The sequence below is a fragment of the Mustela nivalis genome (genome assembly GCF_964662115.1).
Source record: "Mustela nivalis genome assembly, chromosome: 8".
NCBI classification, from domain to species: Eukaryota; Metazoa; Chordata; class Mammalia; order Carnivora; family Mustelidae; genus Mustela; species Mustela nivalis.
Window position 1 is genome coordinate 57,884,374 of NC_139027.1, and position 22,594 is coordinate 57,906,967.

Consider the following 22,594-nt stretch of genomic DNA (forward strand, 5'->3'; position numbering starts at 1 on the left):
CACAAAGTTGTGTTTGCAGTTTTTGAAGTGACTTCTTGGAAATGAAACTAGCATCAACTTTTTTTTTTTTTTTAAATCCCCAACTGTAAAAGCTACATTTTCACTTTTGATTTGTTTAAACAGACAGGTTTATAAATGCCTGAAACTTTGGTGGCTATTTTCAGGCAAGGAATAGTTTCAAAATTGAGAGAAATCCTCCTAAAACTAAGACATAAGCACAAATGATTGAGAGCCCTTTTTTCTCGTTTTAAAAATATTCTAAGACATTTTCTTTTTTGCAGATTACTCTTTTATTGAATTAAAATTGCAAGCCCTCAAACACCAGGCTGAATTGTATTATTGTTAACAATCACAGTGAGAAGGTATTAATACACAAACACTTTAAGTATCTCAGTCCAAGAGCAGCAATAACCGGTTTACGTGCCAGAATAGTATGATAGATGGTAGAAAGGCCTGGAACTAAGGGAAAATTTAACGGAACGACTCGGTGGGGGAAGGTATCAACAGAGAGACCATGCACTATTTTCAAAGTCCAGTGGGTTGTTGGGGAGGGGATGACCTTTAACCTTTTAAAGGACATTTATTTGGGAAACTCTGAATAGCATTCACTTTGAGGGGGCGAGAGGAGAGGTGGAATGTTGTGGAAGTATCTACTTTAATAGGTCCCGGGTGGGTTCAGGGACGTTTGCAGTCGGTTGGTCTGGGGATGGGCGAAGGCCCCGCTGGAGGAATCGCTGGCCAGTCCCAGGGCAGGCGGAAGGCGGCCTCTGGGTGCTCTTGAGAACTCGGATGGGGGAAGGGTCGTGGGGAAAAGTAGAGTTCAGCGTGGGTTTCAGTCTTTGCGTACAGGACTATCAGAGGAGGCGCAGAGGAGTGCGCGGGGGTATTTCCTGCTCCCGGGGAACGCCGGCTGGGCCCGTGGCGTCCGCGCCGTGGCCCTTCTCCCGAGGCGGCGAGCGCTCCCCCCTGGCCCGGGCCGCGGCCCTCCCGCCCCGGCGGAGGCGCGCGGTGGATTGTGGGCTGGGGGCTGCGGCGGCCTCGCGGCGGCCTCCGGCACTGTTTCCCGGACCTAGCCGGGCCGAGCCGTGCCGGCGGGGTGAGGGAAAGCAGTGGAGTAGGGAGCAGAAGCGCTAGGGGTAGTGGTCGCGGCGCGGCGGCGGCGGCGGCGGCGGCGGCTCCTCTGGAGGCCGGGGATGTGGGAGAGGCGGTGGCAGCAGCGGCGGAGGCGGCGCTGCGGACCCGGGGGAAACTGCTGGCTGACAGGACACCCGGGAGAGACGTGAGGGAGCCGCCGCTGCCGCCTCTCACCCGCGAGCAGAGCTGGGCTCGGGAGGGCGGCCCTGTGCTCCCCCGGCCGACGGGCCAGCCGGCGCGGGGCGGGGGCGGGGGCGGAAAGCCGGGCTCGGGCCCGGCGGGGCTCCGGGCGGCGGCGGCCGCGGAGCAGCCTCGGCGCGACGTGGAGGGCTGGAGGCGGCGGCGATGCACTAGGCCTCGCTCTGGGGCGGCTGCCCGGGACCCGCAGGTAGGTGTCGGGGCGGCCCCAACCGGCCCCCAGCGCTTCGCGGCCCACCCTCGTCCCGACCTCCGGTGGAGAGAGGGCTCGAGACCCCACCCCCTGTGTCTCCTCCCCGGCCCGAAGCGGACAGAGTTTCGGTCACAACTGACGGGCGCTGAAGCTTCCATTCCTCTGTCCGCCGCCTCCTCTTCCTTTTCGGTCCCGCTCTGGGATCAGGGCCCGCAGCTGTTCTCCTCACTTCTAGTCTGCGGCCGAAAACACCGCCGTCCCGCGTCTCGCCCCTTTGTGGGATCCGGGCTTTGGAACTTCCACCACCCTCCTTGGATGCCGCCCCCAAACTTTGCCTCCCCCCCCCTCCCCCAGCCGGGCCCTTAACCCCCTTTTGAGCCTACTGGAATAATTTAAATGTAAAAAAAAAATAGTTTTTCTTCCTGAGGAAATAAAGGAAGGCTATCCCCCCTCCCCCAATAAAAACTCGATGTTTTTCAGTTTGACGATTTAGCTCGCAGTAATTTGTTCGGCAATTAATTTTCTTCAGTTCTGCTTCTTTCCATCTGTGCATTGGGACAAAAGCAGGCCTCCCCTGCTCTCCCGTCGTTGACCAGGGAACTTTTGGCTACCCATTGTAACGAACCACTTGGTCTGTCCGTGTGTAGAGTTCAGGATGGTGTTTTAGAATTTTGACTGACTGACTGACCCGGCATTGCAAGTTTTGTTTTAATTCGCTTTTAACCGGCTTTATTTTTTGGCTTTTATTGAGTCAGGCTCCCCTTACTTTCGAGGAATTAAATTGTTTGGACTGTTTTGTTTTTTGTTTTTAATTGGCAAACCCCAGGGCAATCTTAATAGTAAATGCTGACAAGGCAAATGATATCACGATATAGTATGCCGAGAAATGCATTATTGTGGTAACTTAAACTGCAGATTTAGGTGGACGTTCAGGTTGACTTTTATAAATCTGGAGAGTTCTAATTGGAAAAGTACTTTGAAGAGCCTTGATTCCTAAGCAGTTTTGGTGGAACAGATGGAATGATGGCATTGGTCTGTATTAGTCTTGCAGTCAGAGCCTGATTTCTTAGAAATAAGTATTACTTGATGGTTCATAGTGGTCATCATTGCTCATGAAAGGTTTTGGTAAAAGTGACCGATATTTGCAAATTTTGGGTGATTGATAGTTGTGGCTTAGGGTATTAGATGTTTGTAGTTTTATTGTGATTTGGCTATTTTAAAATGATGCCCTGTTAGCTTAAAAATTATTACACTACCAGGACAGATCTTACAGGATCATTTTTAAAAGAAATGAATAATATTGTAATGGTTTTCTTTGTGAAGAATGAATCACAGAATTATAAAGACTTTTCATGTTTTCTTGATTTTACTGACATATTTTGGTCTTGTAGAGGCATTGCTGTTCTAGCATTTGGCTTTCTGAAATGTTTTTCTTTTTTTTTAAATTATTGAAAGTTTGCTAGGAAAAGATGATTAAATTTTTGTATGTTTTCTGGAAAAGTTAAAGTTTATTTCTGGATAGGTACTAAGTTTTTATGTCAGAATTAAAATCAAATCTTATATAACTCATGAAATGGCAAACTTTGTGGAATTTGTTCTTAATCACATTCCTTTTCCTATCAATGAAAGTTGCTTAAAACTCTTTTTTCCTACTTTTAGTTTTTACAAACAACTTTGAGTAAAGCACACTCATTTAAAGTGTAAAATTAGGGGTGCCTGGGTGGCTTGGCCCAGTCGTTAAGAGTCTGTCTTCCCCTGAGGTCATGATTTCAGAGTCCTGGGATCAAGCCCGGGGCTGCCTGCTCATGGGGAGCCTGCTTCTCCCTCTCCCACTACCCCTGCTTGTGTTCCCTCTCTTGCTGTGTCTATCTCTGTCAAATAAATAAATAAAATCTTAAAAATAAATTAAGTTTTTTGATTTATAATATATATACAGAGTTGTAAAACCGTCATAGTCTAATTTTAGAACATTTTCATCACCCCCAAAGAAACCTGCTCCTTGATAGTATATTCTCCCCCACTCTCCCCACCCACCCTCGACCTGGGCAACCACTAATCTTTTTTCCATCTTAATATTTTCCTATTGTGATTCATGCATTTAAATGGTATCAGCTCATAGTTTTTTGAAGTGTTTCTTTTAAAATCAGCTTATATGTTTAAAATATTTTGAGTCAGAGAATAAGCAGATGATCACTGGTGTTAATAATCCATGTTCTAAACAACTGACATTCTGTTTGGTTATATTCAGCATAGATCAAAGTGTGGAGAAAAAAAGTTAGCTTGAATGATTTCAGTGATCTCAAGAGGTATTCTCCTTAGCTGGGAGTCAAGTAAAAGTTTGAGTATCTTTGCCCTGGGATATTAGGATATCAGGATTAGAGAAAAACTTAAAGGTCATTAGTGTACTTCCTGCTTGATTCACAAAAAGGTGGCAGGAACATATGAAGAATTCTGGAGTAGAAGCTTGAATCTCTAGGATTGTGGCTCAGGAACCACAGTGTGGCCATGTAAGGCAAGAAATGGGGATTTCTAATTAGAATTGTTAGGTTCTCTTATGTGTGCATGTGACTGACATTTTTCTAGCAGAGTTGGAAAAGAACTGGACGTTTCCCCATTTTGGGATGGAGGGTTGTGGGGAAACTAATGTATCCACATAGATGAAATACATCTTAGAAAATTCTCTAAAAATGCTTTAATCTAAAGGAGGATGGTATATACTGTATATTATTTAGGTATATTCTTTTACTGTTACCATTTTATTCTTAAAAGTTCATATATTGAAAACGAAATTAATTTGAAAGCATTAAGATTAACAAGGCTGGCTGTTGGCCTCCTCTTTCAAAGATCCATGGCCCTCATATCTAAACTCATGGTTCTCATACAGGAGTGAATTTGCCCTCCAAGGGATATCTGGCAGTGTCTAGAAATGCTTTTTCGTTGTCACAACTGAAGTTGGGGTGCCATTAGCCAGGAATGTTGCTAAACTTACAATGCACAGCATACATCCTATGTTATGCATAGGATGACACCCCCCATACAACAAAGAATTATCCACCCGAATGTCATTGGTATTGTTTTAAACCTATAGTTTGCATTATTCCAGTGAGTGTCTGACCTATTGTTCTCAACTCCCACCAGGTGGGAAAATAAGTCTCACTGGGTGCTGTTTAGTATGTTAGATTAACCCTTTAGGTTCTCCAGCAACTCTCTTTATGCAGTGGGAGGCAGTTAAGGGAAAAGTAGAAGGCAATCTAATTACGACACAACACAGATAGGTATCTCCTAATCTGAAGAAAAATTTCTTTTTTCCCTGAAAATGCAAAAGCCTTGTTTTACTGCAGATTTGATCTGTTATTATATTTTGAATTGTCAGTTACTGGTACATAGTTTTTTGAATTTGAAATAGATAAAGTTGTATTTTCTTTATGTAGACGTGATTGTTTTTTTCCTGGTAGCTTCAACTACTAAAAAAGGAGAAAAGTAAGCTCTTTTAATTAATTACTTAGTGATGTATATTGTGAATGTCCAAAAAGATTCAGAGGTCATATGTGAATCACATCTTTTTTTTTCCTCATTCTTTGGGCCCCACTTTTGACTCATTTAGTTTGTTTTTTAAAATTATTATTTATTTACTTATTTTCATTTAATTTGTTTTTAACAAGCTTAACTTGGTGGTGAAAGAAGAAAAGATTGACCGTTGGGGTCACTTTTGCTATTTACCTGCTTTATTATCTTAGATAAATTACTCAATCTTTCTGAGCCTTGATTTTATTTTTTTTATTTTATTTATCTTAGATAAATTACTCAATCTTTCTGAGCCTTGATTTTCTCATCTATGAAATAGGAATAGTGAAAATTCTTATATAGTGATTATATAATGATTGTGAGAATTAGATGAGGTTATGTGTGTTTAGATGCTATGTCAAGTACAAGAATTAGTTACTACACCTAAAACTAATATAATGTTAAATGTCAGTTATACCTCAATAAAAGTTACTTGTTTCAGAAGAATCAAATTAGAATGGGATATAGAGGGTACCAAAGTCGGAAATATAGACAGTGAAGCAGAGAACAGTGACTGCTGATAGTATCTCTAGGGAGAAGAGAGCAATTCTAAAATATATTGATAACAAAATAGTAAAAGAACTAGTATGATCACCAAAATTTCAAAAAATTCCAAATTCTTTACTCTAGGAGCAAATTGACTTCCTTCAGTAGCTCCTGAAAGTATCACTGTTGTAGCACAGTATAATAACTGATTATAAGGGCGAAATTAAGTTACCAAGAAAGGGTTACCTGTTTTCAAAATATGCTATTTGAAAAGTTATGAAAATATATAATTTCAGAATTAAAATATTCAGCAGTGACTTATTTGTATAAAAAGTTTTAGTCTTTTCAAGGGTAAGCTATGGTTATCTGGATTAATTTCCTTGATGGGAATAATTCCTCTGTCTTCAATTCCTCTATTCATGTCTTATTTTATAATTACAGGGTATTCTACCACTAGTAATTGCTCTTCAGATGTGAGGATTTAACTGAATAAATAGAGTTTTAAAGCCTACTCACTATTTGTAAAATCTCAACCTCTTTTTAGATTTGTTTCTTTTTCTGTTATTTTTCAACATCTTTTTGCAAAAATAGAAAGGCTTTGATTTTTCTACATCTCCAGTAGTCCATAGTTGTGCTCTGGTGTTTAGAGTTGAATTAACTAAAACACATGAAATAAGTGGGGGAAAAATGTAATCTCTTACAATTTTGTTAACTGGTCAACTTTCACAGTCATACAAAATTAAGACTTGAGGTAACAGAACTTGAGCGAGTCAATATTTTTACAGGGTAGCATGAGGTTAGAATAGTCAGAGACAATATTAAGAATAAGTCATGTAAGGGTGCCTGGGTGGCTCAGTGGGTTAAAGCCTCTGCCTTCGGCTCAGATCATGATCCCATGGTCCTGGGATAGAGTCCTGCATGCCGCTTTCTGCTCAGCAGGGAGCCTGTTTCCCTTTCTTTCTGACTGCCTCTCTGCCTTCTTGTGATCTGTCTCTCTGTCAAATAAATAAATAAAGTCTTAAAAAAAAAAAAAAAAGTAAGTCATGTAATGATATTGGTAGGTTTTTTCTTTTTCTTTTTTAAATATGGTGAACTTAAAAAAATGGGATTGGGGGAATTTTCATGGTAAAAAGTGTTATTGACTTAGGGAATTTTGTATTCAAATAGTTGGCTTTTTGACTTTAAGTTGTGTATTTGTGTATGTATATTGTATGCATCATATTTTATGACATTTTGTGGAGTGAATAAAGTAAAAATTTAAAGTCATGTATTATGTCAAGATAAAGTTCTTGTTCGGGGCACCTGGGTGGCTCAGTGGTTTAAAGTCTCTGCCTTGGGACGCCTGGGTGGCTCAGTTGGTTGGACGACTGCCTTCGGCTCAGGTCATGATCCTGGAGTCCCAGGATCGAGTCCCGCATCGGACTCCCAGCTCCATGGGGAGTCTGCTTCTCTCTCTCACCTTCTCCTCTCTCACCTTCTCACTCTCTCTCTCTCAAGTAAAAAAAAAAAAAAAAAAAAAAAAGCCTCTGCCTTCAGCTCAGGTCCTGATCCCAGGGTTCTGGGATCGAGCCCCGCATCAGGCTCTCTGACCAGCAGGGAGCCTGCTTCCTTTCCTCTCTCTCTGCCTGCCTCTCTGCCTACTTATGATCTCTGTCTGTCAAATAAATAAAATCTTTAAAAAAAAAAAAAAGAAAAGAAAGTTCTTGTTCTGTTGTTGTTGATATTGTTGTTTCAGTTTGGCTAAACTGAGGGTAGATTGGGCCTAGGTTGTGGAGTTTTGGGACATGATAGACTTGATATACATACCATGATCGAAGAATACTTAAGGAGAGTGACCTGATCAAATATGAATTTTAAGAAAGATGATTCTAAAGTTGAGTGAGGTTAGGACCAAAGAAGTACTTTTGGTAGGAGATTCTCACAGCAGTTTAATTGGCAGTAAAATCCTGGACTAGATTACTGGCAATTGGAATGGAGTGCAAGGAATGGGTGTGTAATGAATTTTGGAGGTATAATCCATACGACAGTCCACATTAATATAGAAATTAAAGAATGTAGAGAGGTCAGGGAGTCAAGTTGGCTCTAGGGTTTCTAATTTAGGAAACCAATGGATTATGTTGCCATTAGCTGACCTAAAGAAGGAATAAACTTTTGATAGGTGGAATCAAGCGAATATGATAAATAATGAATTTAAGTTTTGGATACATTAAATTTAGGCATCTTTAAGACTTGTAGATGAAGTTGCCCAGTAAGCAATTATAAATATGGTTATGACACTGAAAAGAGGTTGGAACTGGAGAAAGATCTGGAATCTATCCAGTTTTCTCTATCTCTACCACCATTATCTGAGTTCAAGCTACTGTCATCTCTTACTGAGATTATTGCAAGTTTCCTAACTGGACTCTTCTAATCTTAGTCTTCTCTGTTCCATTCTCTGTGCTGTAATCAGTGATTTTTCTAAAGGGCAAATCTGATTATATTATTTCTCACTATTATTTCTGTGGCCTTATTTTGTCTTTATGATGAAATCCATATTCCTTATTATTTTAATTGATTTCTACGTCAAGTTCTTGTCCCAACTTAACTCTCTAGCCTTGTGCTCTCCCCAACTCTGTCCTTCCCCCAAATAAATAATTCTCTCATATTTAAAAAAAAAAGGATGTTATTTATTTATTTGAGAGAGAGAGAGAGAAAAAGAGAACAAGCACATGCACGAGCAAGGGTAGGACACAGGGAGACAGGGAGGGAGTCTTTAGCGGACTCCATGCTGAGCAAGGAGCCTAATGGGGGGCTCAGTCTCACGATCCGGAGATCATGACCTGAGCCAAAATCAAGAGTCAGATGCTTGCTGACTGAGCCACGCAGGTGCCCCTAATTTTTTCAGACATAATTGAATTAGTTCTGGTTTCTGGCAAAGGCTTGGTTTCCCCTCCAAGCCTTTGCACATATATTCCCAATTCCTTGAGTATTCTTGTAACACACTTCCTCCCCTTTATTTGTCTGGTTCATTTCTACTTACCTCCAGTTCTTGGTAAGCCTTCATTGATTATTATTTTTATTGAAAAAATTTTAACGTACAGAAAAATAAAAAGAGTATTGGAGTAAACACCTACACACATATACATAAACTTCCCCCTCCCCCTGCCACTTTTCCCCTTGCCAAGGCTGAAAGCAGGCTGTAGATTTCATGACACTTCATCCCTAAATACTTAAGCATGCATTTCCCAATTACAGGGATTTCTCTTATACAATCACAATACTATTATGACACCTAAAAATATCAACAATTACTTAATAACCTTATTAAACATAGAGTCCATACTTAAATTTCCCCATTTGTCCCAACATTTTATTTTATTTTATTTTTTAAGATTTTATTTATTTTTTTGGCAGAGCGAGAGAGAGAGAGAGCACAAGTAGGCAGAGAGGCAGGCAGAGAGAGTGAGGGAAGCAGGCTTCCCGCTGAGCAGAGAGCCCAATGCGGGCTCGATCGATCGCAGGATCCTGAGATTATGACCTGAGCCGAAGGCAGAGGCTTAACCCACTGAGCCACCCCGGCGCACCACGAACATTTTATTAGAGCTTTTTTTCTTTCTACTAATGCAAGATTCAATCAAGTTTCATGCATTGCATTTGGCTGGTATGCCTTTTCAGTCTCCCCAAATTTGGACTAGGGCCCAGTGACTTCTCTTCTTTGGTTTATCCTATGAAAAGTAGAGGCATTTGTGCTTGAGTATATTCTATATTCCAAATTAGTCTGTTTCTTCGTGATTAGATTCTGGTTAAATATTTCTGGCAAAAATATCACAGATGATATGTATTTCTACCACTTTATCACATCAGGAGGCACATAATGGCAGGCTGTCCCCCTGTTGGTGAGTCCAGTTTTCATCACTTGATAAGGGTAGGAACAGGCAGATCTAGCTACTATTTAATAAAGAAATAATCGATAGGGTGGTAATTTATGACAATGTATATATTGTTTTCATAACAGCCTTTTAAATTAATGATTTTATGATCCATTAATGATTCTTGCTTGAATTGATCATTGCATTTGAGGATTACAAATGGTGATTTTTCTATTTTATGCTGTTTACGTTTATTAGTTTTATTGGTTTTTGAGGGCTGTGAGGTCTGATTAGATAAAGACTGAATATTGGCACTTTAATTTGGAAATCAGGTTGTTCCTCACCTTTTCCATAGCCAGCCAAGTGAGTGGTGAACTTGGAAGATAGACAAAAGACCAAATAGAGGCTTGCCAGTGAAGGGGAGGCAAGAAGTAGCCTGAGGAGATAGAGTTTAGGGAAAGAACTTTAATTTAGCACTTGAACCTTTTTTTTTGGTGGGTTAATGATATTGAAGATGGGGGAGGTCAGGGAATAATTAATACAACAGGGTCTCAGATGAAGTAGGAAGAGGTGAGATCAAGAACAACTGGTTGGGGGATTAACTCTAGACAAGAGTACACAACAGTATTATACCCCAGAGGTTAAGAGTTGTGAGGATTTGGTATGTGTGGATATGGAGGGTAGAATCTTATATGAGGACTTTTTTTTCCTTTGGTATGGAGTAAAAAGACAATTACTTTTTGAGCATGGGATTGATGAAGGTAAACTTGGGGACGTGAGAAGAGTAATGAAGGTTATAAATACTGTGAGGATTGGGAAAGAGCAGGATAAATCAGTGAAAAGACTGCGAGTAGGGCCTTATCTCAGATTAGAATTTATACATTTATAATCTGATGTTCTACATAAATTTTCTCTGGTGTTCTGCAGCTAGGAACAAAGCAAAGATAGATTGAAGTTGGATGAGGGAGGAGAGAATTGAACATGCAGGGGAGACTGTTGGAGTAATTGATTAGCAAATAAATCCTATAATCATTCATTCAAAGTTACTGGTATTGTATATGTCTTAAATATGTAAACCATCAGATATATTAAAATGCTTAACAAAAAGAGTAAATTTAAAATAAAATTTATATAACCTACCCTATCTTAAAAATGTTAGAAGAAATTATATATTAATATAGTCCTAAGAACAAAAATGACAGTTTTATTTATTTATTTGAGAAAGAGAGAGAGAACAAGAACATGCATGAACAGAGGTATAGACAGAGGGAGAAAGGAAGTATAGAGATTAGTTAAATACATTAAAAAAAAACTTTAAAAGAAGTCAAGTCTTAAAAAAATCTTATCACAGTCAGATGATAATTATTGCTACCATTTATTTTTAATATAAGATGAACAGAAATATTTGTTAGTGTAAATAATTGTTATAGGATCAGTAATTGATAAGGAGAAAAAGAAGACAGAAGAGAAGAAAGTACTGGGTGCCTGAAATGGATGAGAGTCAGTATAGTGAAATAATTTAGATTTTGGTGTTTTAGAGAGGCAGTATGATATAGAGACGCAGGCAGGGGTTTAGAATCAGAAGATCTGAGTGCAAATCCCATCTTCACAATTTATTAGCTAAATGGTCTGAAACCAAATTACTCTTGAATCTGCTCTTCATCCTCATAATGGGGATCATTGATTGATCCATTCACTGATTCATACAGACATGTTTTTCTAGACTGTTAGACCAACAGAATAATCTGAATGAAAGTAAAGCAATTAAAAACCATAGTGTTTGGTCAGATATTAGTGAAATGTAATCCTTTCTCTCTCCCTCTCTCTTTCTTTCTTTGCTTTGTCTTCCCTCTCCCTTGCTATCCTTCCTTTTTTCACTGGTAACGTGTTTCCCACATTGGGTGGGAGTGTACCCAAGTCCCAGCTGATTCCACTCCCTGCCCCCTTCTACTCTCTGCCCCTTCGCTCCCTGGAAGAGAATTAGGCAGAGAAGTAGGATGGAGTGCAACTTTTCTGTATTGCTTGCTCATTTTCTCACTGTTGCCTGACAAAGTCCTGTCTTTCTCAAGGTGGGGCATAACAGCCCCCTGGTGTGATTGTTCTCTCTCTGCCTTCACCACCATACTGCCAATCCCCATGTATATCTAACTCTTCTTTCTCCTTCCATCTTTTCTCCCCAGTACTTTTTCTTGTTCCTTTTTTCTTTTTTTTTTTTTTTTAATATTTTATTTATGTATTTCACAGAGGGGAACACAAGCAAGAGAAGTAGAAAAGGGAGAAGCAGGCTTCCTGCTGAGCTGGGGTGGGGCTCCATCCCAGGACTCTGGCATCATGACCTGAGCCGATAGCAGACGTTTAACAACTGAGCCACCCAGGTGCCCCTTCTTGTTCCACTTTAATCTCACCCTTCAGGTGGTTTCTTGCTGTTTGCCTACAGATGTGCTCCGGTCTCCCATGGCCTAAAAAATTCTTTCTCAACTCTTAGTCACTTTTCTTTCACCACCAAAGAGATGTTGATCTTGTGGCCTTTATTATTTCATCACTTACTTAATACTTAACATCTTGGAGTATGGCTTCTCCCCCAACCATTGTCCTAATACTGTTCTAATTCAATATCCTTATTGAAGATAGTTGAGGTTACTTGACTACTGCATCATGTTGACACTGCTATTCACACTTTCCTCCTGGACACTTCTCCCTTGCTTCTATTAGGATGGTATTTCTGATTTCTTTTTCCTATCCTTGTAAGTGTATTTGCCCTTCCTTTTTCTCTGAGCTCTCATTAGCCCTCTCTCTCTCTATTTCTTTTTCACACCTTTTCTTTGTAATATTATCTTCCTATGACTGGAAGAATTTTCTTTTATTCCTATAATGTAATTGGACTAGGAATAGCAATGGAAAATTAAGAGAGGCAGGATTCTGTACACTGCAGGAAAGAATTATTTTCCTAAAGCAATTATAGTTGTTTTATAGTTATAATCTGCTTTTGAAGTAGTCAGTTCTCCATTGTTAAAAGTTTTCAAATGAGGCAAAAAGCCTTGTAGAAGGGGTTCATAAATTAGGTAGAGAGTGGAGCCAGATTATCTTTTAAAGTCCCCTCCAACTCAGAGATTGTAATTTTTATCTCATCCACTTTACTCCCATGGATTCAACTTTGACCTTTATCTAGATGTTTTCTAAATCATTACTTTTAGCCTCTTTGCTTTTTCTCTCTCCTCCTTCCTCTCTCGCATAGTATTGTCATTAGACTTGCTTCTGTTCCAGGCCACATGTTTTCTAGTTTCAACATCATTTTCCTGTATTCTTTTTTCTCTCCTTTTACTAGCATGGCTTTGAGGACCACTGTTCTATTCTTTGGCAGATTTTCTGATAGTAAATTATATCTGGCCGTCTAAATTTGCTGCCTCCTCTCTCCAAAAACTAAGGGCACTCAAGCAGAGGACACTGATAGAGGAGGCTCAGGAACCTAAAGTTTAAATTGATTTTAAAACTTTGTATGGCACAGTCCAAATGTTAATACTTAAGATATTTATAATAATAAATAGTGATAGTTGCAGTTTTTTATTGAATGTCTCCTGTGTGCCAAGTATTGTGCCACGAGTTTATATATAGGTTATGTAAGTTACGTTTCATTTAAGTTTTACAACATTCCTATGAGAAAGATACTATTGTCCCATTTACAAATGAGGAAATAGGAAGATAAGAAAGTTGTCAAAGTCACACAACTAATAAATAATAGCTGTCTAACTCACTTTATGGCCAGGTTTCTTTTCTTTTTTTTATTTTTTTAAAGATTTTATTTATTTATTTGACAGAGAGAGATCACAAGTAGGCAGAGAGGCAGGCAGAGAGAGAGAGGAGGAAGCAGGCTCCCTGCAGAGCAGAGAGCCGGATGTGGGACTTGATCCCAGGACCCTGAGATCATGACCCGAGCCAAAGGCAGCGGCCTAACCCACTGAGCCACCCAGGCGCCCAATGGCCAGGTTTCTTAAGTATATTATATATATTGTGTTATAAGAATGTAGAGAGTCTAGAATAAAATTTTAGAAAGGTAATGTTATACAAACAAGATAATGTATTTTTGACTTTGTGTATTTTTACATTATTTAAATGCATGAGCTACATAAGACATTGTTAGTGGCTTATTCTTCTTACCTCTTTATCCATGATATTAGTTCCCTTGTTCATTCATTCATTGAACTTTCATGTGTTTTACCAATTGCTTAGACTCTGCTAATGGTGGTATAGGAAGGTGAATGAAACAAGTAACAAGTATTTTCAGTATAGTGGGGGAGACAGAAAATTAATAGGTAAATAATCAGTTAAAATTTGAGCAAGTACTATAAAGATTACAAACTAAAGTTCTAGTCATAGAGAATCAGGGTGTGTGTGTGTTGGATGGAGGGTGGGAAGGGGAGAGAATGGGCTTAGATATGGTGGTCAGGAAAGGTTTGTTATGTCACTTAAGCAGATTATTTTGTTGTATACCTTTTTATACATTATGTGTATATATAGAGAGTGATATAAAGGTTTTGTATCAAGTGGGATTTTAGTATATATTCTGTTTTTTAATCCTATAATTGAAAGTATAGCCATTGTTTTTTTTAATTTCCCTACCTATTCCACTCCAACTTCTTTTTTTTTCTTTCAAGATTTTATTTAGATTCAAGTTAGTTCACATATAGTGTAGTATTATTTTCAGGGGTACAATTTAGTGATTCGTCAGTTGCTTGTAACACCAAGTGCTAATTACATCAAGTGCCCTCCTTAATGCCCATCACCAATTACCCCATACCCCCCACCCATCTCCCCTCCAGCAACCCTCAGTTTGTCCCTATATTAAAGAATGTCTTAAGGTTTGCCTCCCTCTCTGTCTTTATCTTCCCTTCCCTTCCCATTTGTTCATCTGTTTTTTTTTTCTTAAATTCCACATGTGAGTGAAATCATATTTGTCTTCCTCTGACTGACTTATTTTGCTTAGCGTAATGCCCTCTAGTTCTGTCCATGTTACAAATGGCAAGATTTCATTCTTTTTGATGGCTGAGTAATATTCCATTGTATATGTGTACCACATCTTGTTTATCCATTCATTTGTTGATGGACACTTGGGCTCTTCCCATGTTTTTATTATTGTGGACATTGTTGCTCTAAACATTGGGGTGCATGTGCCCCTTCAAATCACTTTTTTTTTATCCTTTGGATAAATACCTAGTAGTGCAATTGCTAGGTCGTAGGATAGTTATGTTTTTAACTTTTTGAAGAACCTCTGTACTGTTTTCCAGAGTGGCTGTACCAGTTTGCATTCCCACCAACAGTGTAAGAGGATTCCCCTTTCTCTGCATCATTGCCAACATGTTTTTTTCTTTTCTTTTTTTTTTTTTTTAAGATTTTATTTATTTATTTGACAGACAGAGATCACAAGTAGGCAGAGAGGCAGGCAGAGAGAGAGAGAGAGAGAGAGAGAAGGAAGTAGGCTTCCTGCTGAGCAGAGAGCCCGATGCGGGACTCGATCCCGGGACCCCGAGATCATGACCTGAGCCGAAGGCAGCGGCTTAACCCACTGAGCCACCCAGGCGCCCCCATCTGTTTTTTTCTGAGGGTTAATTTTAGCCAATCTGACTGGTGTGATGTGGTGTCTCATTGTGGTTTTGATTTGTATTTCCTTGGTGCCAAGTGATATTGAGCATTTTTTCATGTGTTTGCTAGCCATTTGTATGTATTCTTTGAAGAAATGTCTGTTTATGTCTTCTGCCCATTTCTTAACTCGATTCTTTATTTTTGGGGTATTGAGTTTGATAAGTTCTTTTTAGATTTTGGATATTAGCACTTTATCTGATAAGTCATTTGCAAGTATCTTCTTCCATTCAGTAGGTTGACTTTTAGTTTTGTTGACTGTTTCCTTTGCTCTGCAGAAGCTTTTTATCTTGATGAAGTCCCAGTGGTTCATTTTTGCTTTTGTTTCCCTGCCTTTAAAGATGGGTCTAGGAAGAAGTTGCTGTGGCTGAGGTCAGAGAGGTTGCTGCCTGTGTTCTCCTATAGGACTTTGAATGATTCCTATCTCACATTGAGGTCTTTCATTTTGAATTTATTTTTGTGTATGGTATAAGAAAGTGGTTCAGTTTCATTCTTGTGCATGTTGTTGTCCACTTTTTCCAACACTTTATTAAAGAGACTGCCTTTTTTTCTATTGGAAGTTTTTTTCTGCTTTGTCAAAGATTAGTTGACCATATAATTGTGGGTTCCACTCCAACTTTTACAATCTGGCATCCAACTCCACTGTTGGACTTGACATTGTTTCTGATGTCACTGGTCAGTGACATCTGGTCACTGCCTAACTGCCAAATCTAACTGATGGTTTTTTTCCCCTTTTTATTTGTGAATTCTGAATTGATATTTCTCTCACCTTCTTAGATGTTCCTTCTTTATCACAAGCTTTTCTTTATATCTTTCTTTTTTAAAGATCACATTTATTTATTTTAGAGAGGGAGCACGAGCAGGGGGAAGGGTAGAGGAAAGGGAGCGAGAGGATCCTAAGCAGATTCTGTGCACGGATCCCAACATGGGGCCTGACCCCACAACCCTGAGACTATGACTCCAGCCAAAATCTACAGTCAGATGCCTAATGGGGTCATCCAGGCACTCTGCCCCTCCTTTTTAAGGATTTATTTTTTATTTGAGAGAGAAAGAAAATGTGCAGGCTCATGTGCACAGTGGTGGTAGTTATGGTGGTGATGGGGCAGAGGAGGAAGGAGAGAAGTGGAACCGGGCCCTGAGATCATGACCTAAGCCAAAATCAAGGGTCAGGTGCTTAACTGACTGAGACACCCAGGTAACTCTATATCTTTTTTTCATTTCTTTCTTCAGAAATGTTCCAGTCTTCTTAGGTTCTGTCCTTGGCCCTCCAAGCTGATAATCTCCTAGAGTGATGGAGTGGACTTACCAGTCCTGTGGATAAAGTCCAAAGTCCTTTTGTAAGGTTCCACCCAGTTTAAGGATTATTCTTGTTGTTTCTTTCTTTCTTTCTTTTTTTTTTTTTTTTAAAGATTTTATTTATTTATTTCACAGAAAGAGAGAGAGTCAGCGAGAGAGGGAATACAAGCAGGGGGAGTGGGAAAGGGAGGGGGAGAAGCAGGCTTCCCACCGAGCAGGGAGCCTGATGCGATGCGGGGCTGGATCTCAGGACCCTGGGATCATGACCTGAGCCCAAGGCAGACTCTTAACAACTGAGCCACCCAGGCGCCCTGGATTATTCTTTTCTTTTATCTAAGGAAAAAAGGAAATGAACCTGTATTAATACTTATTTTAAGAATTGATACTAGCACCTTTAATTAGTCCATATGTTCATTTTACAGATGTTCATCTTTATTTTAACTCGGTGGTTCTCCCCTGGCGTGATTTTATCCTCTCCCCTCTTTTCTTCCACCCCAGCATGCTTGCCCTTGTCTGGACATATTTTTGGTTGTCATAATTACGTGTGGGGGGCAGGAGTGAAGGGTGCTGTTGACATCAAGTAGATAGAGGCCAGGAATACATCTGAGATCCTATAGTGTGTAGGAGGAAAACACCCAATAGCAAAGAATTATTCAACTCAAAATGTCCATGGTGCCATGGTGGAGAAACCATGCTTTAACTGGATTTTAGCATTTTCTTTACTTATAATGTACATAATCCTTCACCAGGGGTATTAGCACTACTTGTAATTTAGGCACCAGTAGAAATTTCAAATATTTTCATGTCACATTAATTTGTTGCAGGTACCTTGAAACATTTTTGCTTATTTATTGCTTAGAAATTAAGATAGGTTTGCATTAATTTAGAAGCAAAAAAATTACTATATTGCATTTTAAAAAGTTTATCTCAGTATAGTTGTCATTTGTAATCTCTAATGTATTTTATGCAATATAAACATTATTCTGGGAAAGTGTCCGTAGACTTTACCAGATTATCAAGGAGTCCACAGGACAATCTTAACCGCAGTCTAGAGGCTTAATTAGGTTGGATTAGGTATTTTTGGTTTGAGTGCTTCATAGGTGATGACGTTTATTTTATATCCTCATTTCATGAATCACATAATATTAAGTTGTCATACTGTTATCAATGATACCAAGTTTGTTGACTTAATTAAGGTAGTGACAGAATTTATTTTTAAAAAAAGATTTTATTTATTTATTTGACAGAGGGAAAGATCACAAATAAGCAGAGAGGCAGGCATAGCGAGAGGGGGAAGCAGGCTCCCTGCTGAGCAGAGAGCCCGATGTGGACTCGATCCCAGGACCTCAAGATCATAACCTGAGCCAAAGGCAGAGGCTTTAACCCACTGAGCCACCCAGGCACCCTGACAGATTTTAAAGATATACTTTCCCGTTTGCATTGCTAAGGGGTTAACATCTGTGGGGTTAACACTTTGGTACCAGGTGAATTTTCTCCTTCTGATCAATCTAATAACTTTAGCATATATCAGTGATTTTTGCCTGAATTGGTTTTTACGTTGGGGTTACAAAATGTGATTTTCTAATTCAATCATTCCTTCTACAATTATTACTGGCTTTCTTCTGTGGAGAAGAGATTTCCTTTCTTTATTCCACTCTGCCCCCTTTTCCTCATCTCTTTCTCTTCCCCTATGTGCCACTCTATATTTGCTAATTTTTATTTATCTAGTAGGTTATGCTCAAGTAGGTTTCTTTTTTTTCTTTTTTTAAGTCCTCAAATTGTCCCCCATGTGGCCAATGAGAGCCCCTTTAAGTTGATCCATTGTTGTTCTTTACAAATCCTTCTGGTCTGTCTGTGAGCACTTACTTGCTTTCTGACACAACAAGAGTTCCCAGGGCTCTGGCTCTGGACTCAGATTTTTTTTCAATGAGCCATGATTTCTTTGTGGGGAATGGCATAGTTTTTACTTGCTCCCTGAAAGTAGAACATTCCTAAGAAGTCTTAGGAATGTAAAATGTAAAGCTAAAATGGTGTAAAGTTGAAGAAACAGTTACCATTAATTTATGTGGAAAAATGTTTGTTTTCTCTTACATGTATTAATAATGGTTGTATAGAATAAATAAAGAAAAAGCACAGATACCTAGAGGCCCAGTTCAAAGGTACAGTGGTTTGTTGCTGAGATGCTGAGTAGTGTGAATCCAGGGAAGGAGCTAAGCATTGCTACCCTTGCTGCTTAGTGTGTGTGTGCTACCTCTGTGACAGCTTGTTACAAACAAAACACTGAATGCAATTTTTGCTTCTTGCCTTTTAAAGATAAGTTAAAATCCTCTTTGGATTTCTTTTGGTTAATGGAAACAGGTACTAATATAGGTTTTTAATAAAAGCAAAGTGGCATAATGCAAACTTTCAAAAAGCAGGGGATCTTTATGTTCAGAAACCAAAGTCTGAGCACTTGGTATGCTCCTTGCTTCTGGGATGACATTGTTTTAGAAACTTTTAATAGAGGCTTTAAACCTAACTTTTAACATAAAAGATACTTTGAGTTACAAGAAAGACAGTCACATGTTTCTGATTTTACTCATTCTTGCAAATTCTTCTGTAATGAATGTTTCTTTCTTTATCATCCTGTACGGGTGCATGCTCTTATCTACTTAAGGATTATCGGTAGCTTTCTCACCAACATCTCTCTTCTGATCTGTTCTACACCCATTTCATTCGTCTTTAAAGTATTTATTACATACTATTTGTGTGCCAGGAACTGCATTGGGCATATAGAATACAGAGGAAAATGGAACCATCAGGAAGTTCATAGTCTAATAGAAACCTATATAAAGACCAAAATTTCAGTATGATTATCGCAAAATAAAAATACATAGGGGCGCCTGGGTGGCTCAGTTGGGTTGAGCATTTGTCTTCGCTCAGGTCATGATCCCAGGGTCTGGGATGGAGCCCTGTGTCTTTGGTCTCACTGGTCACTGGGGAGCCTGCTTCTCCCTCTCCCTCTGCCCATCTATCCCCCTGGCCCCCAGCTTGTGCTGGTGTGTGCTCTCTTGCTCTCTTTCCCTCTCTCTCTTATAAATAAAATCTTTAAGAAAATACATAAAGGCGTATTTGGTATGAGACACCAAAGAAGGCTTCAAGAGAAGATACTGGTTGAGTGTGGTATTGTTAGAATTATGAAAAGATTATCACATGAAGAATGGTAAAGTGATTTATAGATTCTCATTGTAGGTGACTACTGATTGCATGTCTAATTTGTTTCTAGATGTAGTTACAAGTGGAGTATTTAAAGTCAGAGGTTATCTGCATTTAGCGCTTAGAGCTTGCCTTTTCTCTTATTCTGAGTTTTTGTTTTAGTTTTTGCTATTTTTTTTTTCCTGAGTAGACAAACTTTCTTGCTAGGATGCTTCATCATTTCTGTTCTTTAGCTTTTCAATGAAATATTATTTTTTTGCTGAAATTGTTTGGTTTAGAGGCCATGGAGATTTGCTGTGTTTGTTTATGCATCGTGCCTTATGAATAAATCCATAACATTTTATTACCAATGATTGCACATACAAAGTATCTGCACTGTACTTATATGGTCATTAATATGAAGTTTGGTTCTTACTGTGGGGAAATCTTTATGAATTTAGGATGGTTGAAGGAAGTGGAGAGTCAAGTGGTTTAAAATTGGGACTTACCTACATAGGCAGTCTCTAATTTTACATAATCTCTTTATAGCTAGAGATTTTCCCTCTTTTCATAAGAATTAGGAGAGACATAGGAAAAAACTAAATCTGCGTAGGTTTTCCAATTCAGATTCTTTAAGAAATAAACAAAGTGACCCCCATCCCCCCCACTGAAGGAATTTGTAGGAGTATAGAAATGTTTTTCTGTAAGTCCCCATCTCCTCAAGTGTTTTTGGCTTCCTGAGATGGCACTTACTATGACTTCTGCTGTTAAAACAACATGATGGTAAATAGAATAAATTGAAATAGTAGTGTACTGTTGTTGGAATCAGTATTTAATTTCTCTGACAGCAAGCAATGGGCGTTCAACATAAGTAGATTTTCCAAATATTTGTAGTTTCCCTCTTTAAAATGTCAAAATGTTTTTAGCTTAGCCTTTTTATTTGATGAAATTAATAAAAAAGTTAAACAGACTTAATGTCAAATTTAGAATTGTCCTTACTAAACATTTAATATACAGGATTATGTGTTAAACAGTATTTCCTATCCTTTAGATATTTTTCCTTTTCAAATATATGATGCTTTTGTACAGAAACAACCATACACTTAATGTGAAGGGATGTAAATGCAACAGGCGAACCAAGGCCCTGAGTAATTTGTCTGGCCATACTGTGTGTGTGTGTGTATGTGTTTAAATAAAATATGAATAGTCAGTACTTTGCAAACATTTTACTCTAACCATGTCAGTTTCCATATCTTTTTTTAATTATCCATGTCCCTTAACCTCTTTCTATGGTATTATTTACTTTCTGTTCGGGGACCTTGAGGAAGTTATTTATCTTTGTGCATTTTCTTAACAGCTTGTTTCTTATGGTCTCAGTGAGTGGTGTAATTGGATGTGTTTCCTTTGCATTAGGAGGACTGTGACAGATATTCAAAGAAGTCGGGAAATGTAAGTTTTAGCTTTCTGCTAAACTTGCTAAGCTAGAGGGGAGTTAGAGTAGATGAACTTTTTGTCACCATTCTTAGCCTTATGTCTCTGCTCTTTATTTCTTAATCTTATCGTATTCACATTTCCTTAACAGGCCCCTCCCCTTTTTAATAATTTGTTAAAACACATGTATTTTTATAAGCTACCTAGTCTGTTAGGGCCTTGTACTTAGACTAGGTGATATCTAAGTTCCCTTTCAGCTATAAACTTCTGTTTATTAATTTATTCCTTCAATGAAAAATGTTTATAGAATACGTGCTATTTGATATACATACTCTGCAATATAATATTATCTACCCTCCAATAAGAAAATAATACATGTTCTTCAGTATCCAGATTATGTACTGCTTCATTTGTAAAGTTTTACATGACACTGTAGCTCATATTATGTTGTTTCACCCCACAAATTCTTTTAGGACTTACTAAAAAATGTAGACATAGGTTAACTTTTGTTTTCTTTAGTGTTTTGGTTGTTTTAATTACTTAATGTAATTGTAGGCACTTTGAAGAATCATACTTCTTTTATAATCATTTAATATAGTGACAGTCCACATAGTCCATCATAATGTTAACTAACATTTATGAAAAACTAACTTTGAGATGAGTATTGTTTTAAGTGCTTCACATATATCCATTCCTTTTAATCTTACAAAATGTTTATGAAATGGGCTCTCATCTCCATTTTTACAGTTGAGGTAAGGCACATAAAGGTTAAGTAAATTTCCTTAAGATTATACTACTGGTAAGTGAAGAACCCAGTAAATCAGACTTCAAAAACCCATTCACTTATCCATTTTGGTATAATGCATAATTACTGTATACTTGTTGAATGAATGGATGTTTTCAACTTTAATATATATTGGTTACAGCTTTGGTATCTATTTTCCACTTTGGATAAAAGACAGGATATTTCACTCTGGAGAGAATACTTTTCAAACAAGGACATATAACTTTCTTAGTAAACTGAATATTATGAGTCACTCTTATAGTTAATAATGAGTATTCAAATTGTGTACTTATTCCTTGAGGGATTTGGGATAAGGTGTCTTTTTCAAAGAAAATTTGAGGTATACATAATATTTAGAGAAAGTTTGATTTGTCTTAAGTGTCTTAATTATTACTTGTTACTTATTTTCAGTTGAGTGGTGATTTTATGCAATGGCTTCAAGCCACAGTTCTTCACCAGTGCCTCAAGGAAGCAGCAGTGATGTTTTCTTTAAAAAAGAGGTAGATCCAACAAAACACATTCGACCTGTGCAGTCACTGCCAGATGTATGTCCCAAGGAACCCACAGGTAATGTCTTTTTTTTTTGCTGTTGTTGTTGTTGAGGACTTTTGTTGAGGATTTGTATTATTTTTATTTTTATTTTTTTTAAGATTTTATTTATTTATCAGAGAGAGAGAGCACAGGCAGACAGAATGGCAGGCAGAGGCAGAGGGAGAAGCAGGCTCCCTGCTAAGCAAGGAGCCCGACATGGGACTCGATCCCAGGACGCTGGGATCATGACCCGAGCCGAAGGCAGCTGCTCAACCAACTGAGCCACCCAGGTGTCCCAAGGATTTGTATTATTTTTAAGTG

The 22,594-nt window shown here is 38.6% G+C and overlaps 1 protein-coding gene across 3 annotated transcripts in view; it reads left to right on the forward strand.

Annotated features, from left to right (window-relative positions):
* Positions 1-1,384: 1,384 nt before the first annotated feature.
* VPS54 (VPS54 subunit of GARP complex) overlaps positions 1,385-22,594 on the forward strand; it is a 97,500-nt gene continuing 76,290 nt past the window's right edge. For all 3 annotated transcript variants that reach the window (XR_014315869.1, XM_082746641.1, XM_082746642.1), the window contains exons 1-2: positions 1,385-1,522; positions 22,154-22,309. Coding sequence is in view for 2 of the 3 variants with exons in the window: in XM_082746641.1 (XP_082602767.1) it covers positions 22,174-22,309 (136 nt within the window). In the remaining variant the exon portion in view is untranslated. The remainder of the gene's footprint in view (positions 1,523-22,153; positions 22,310-22,594) is intronic.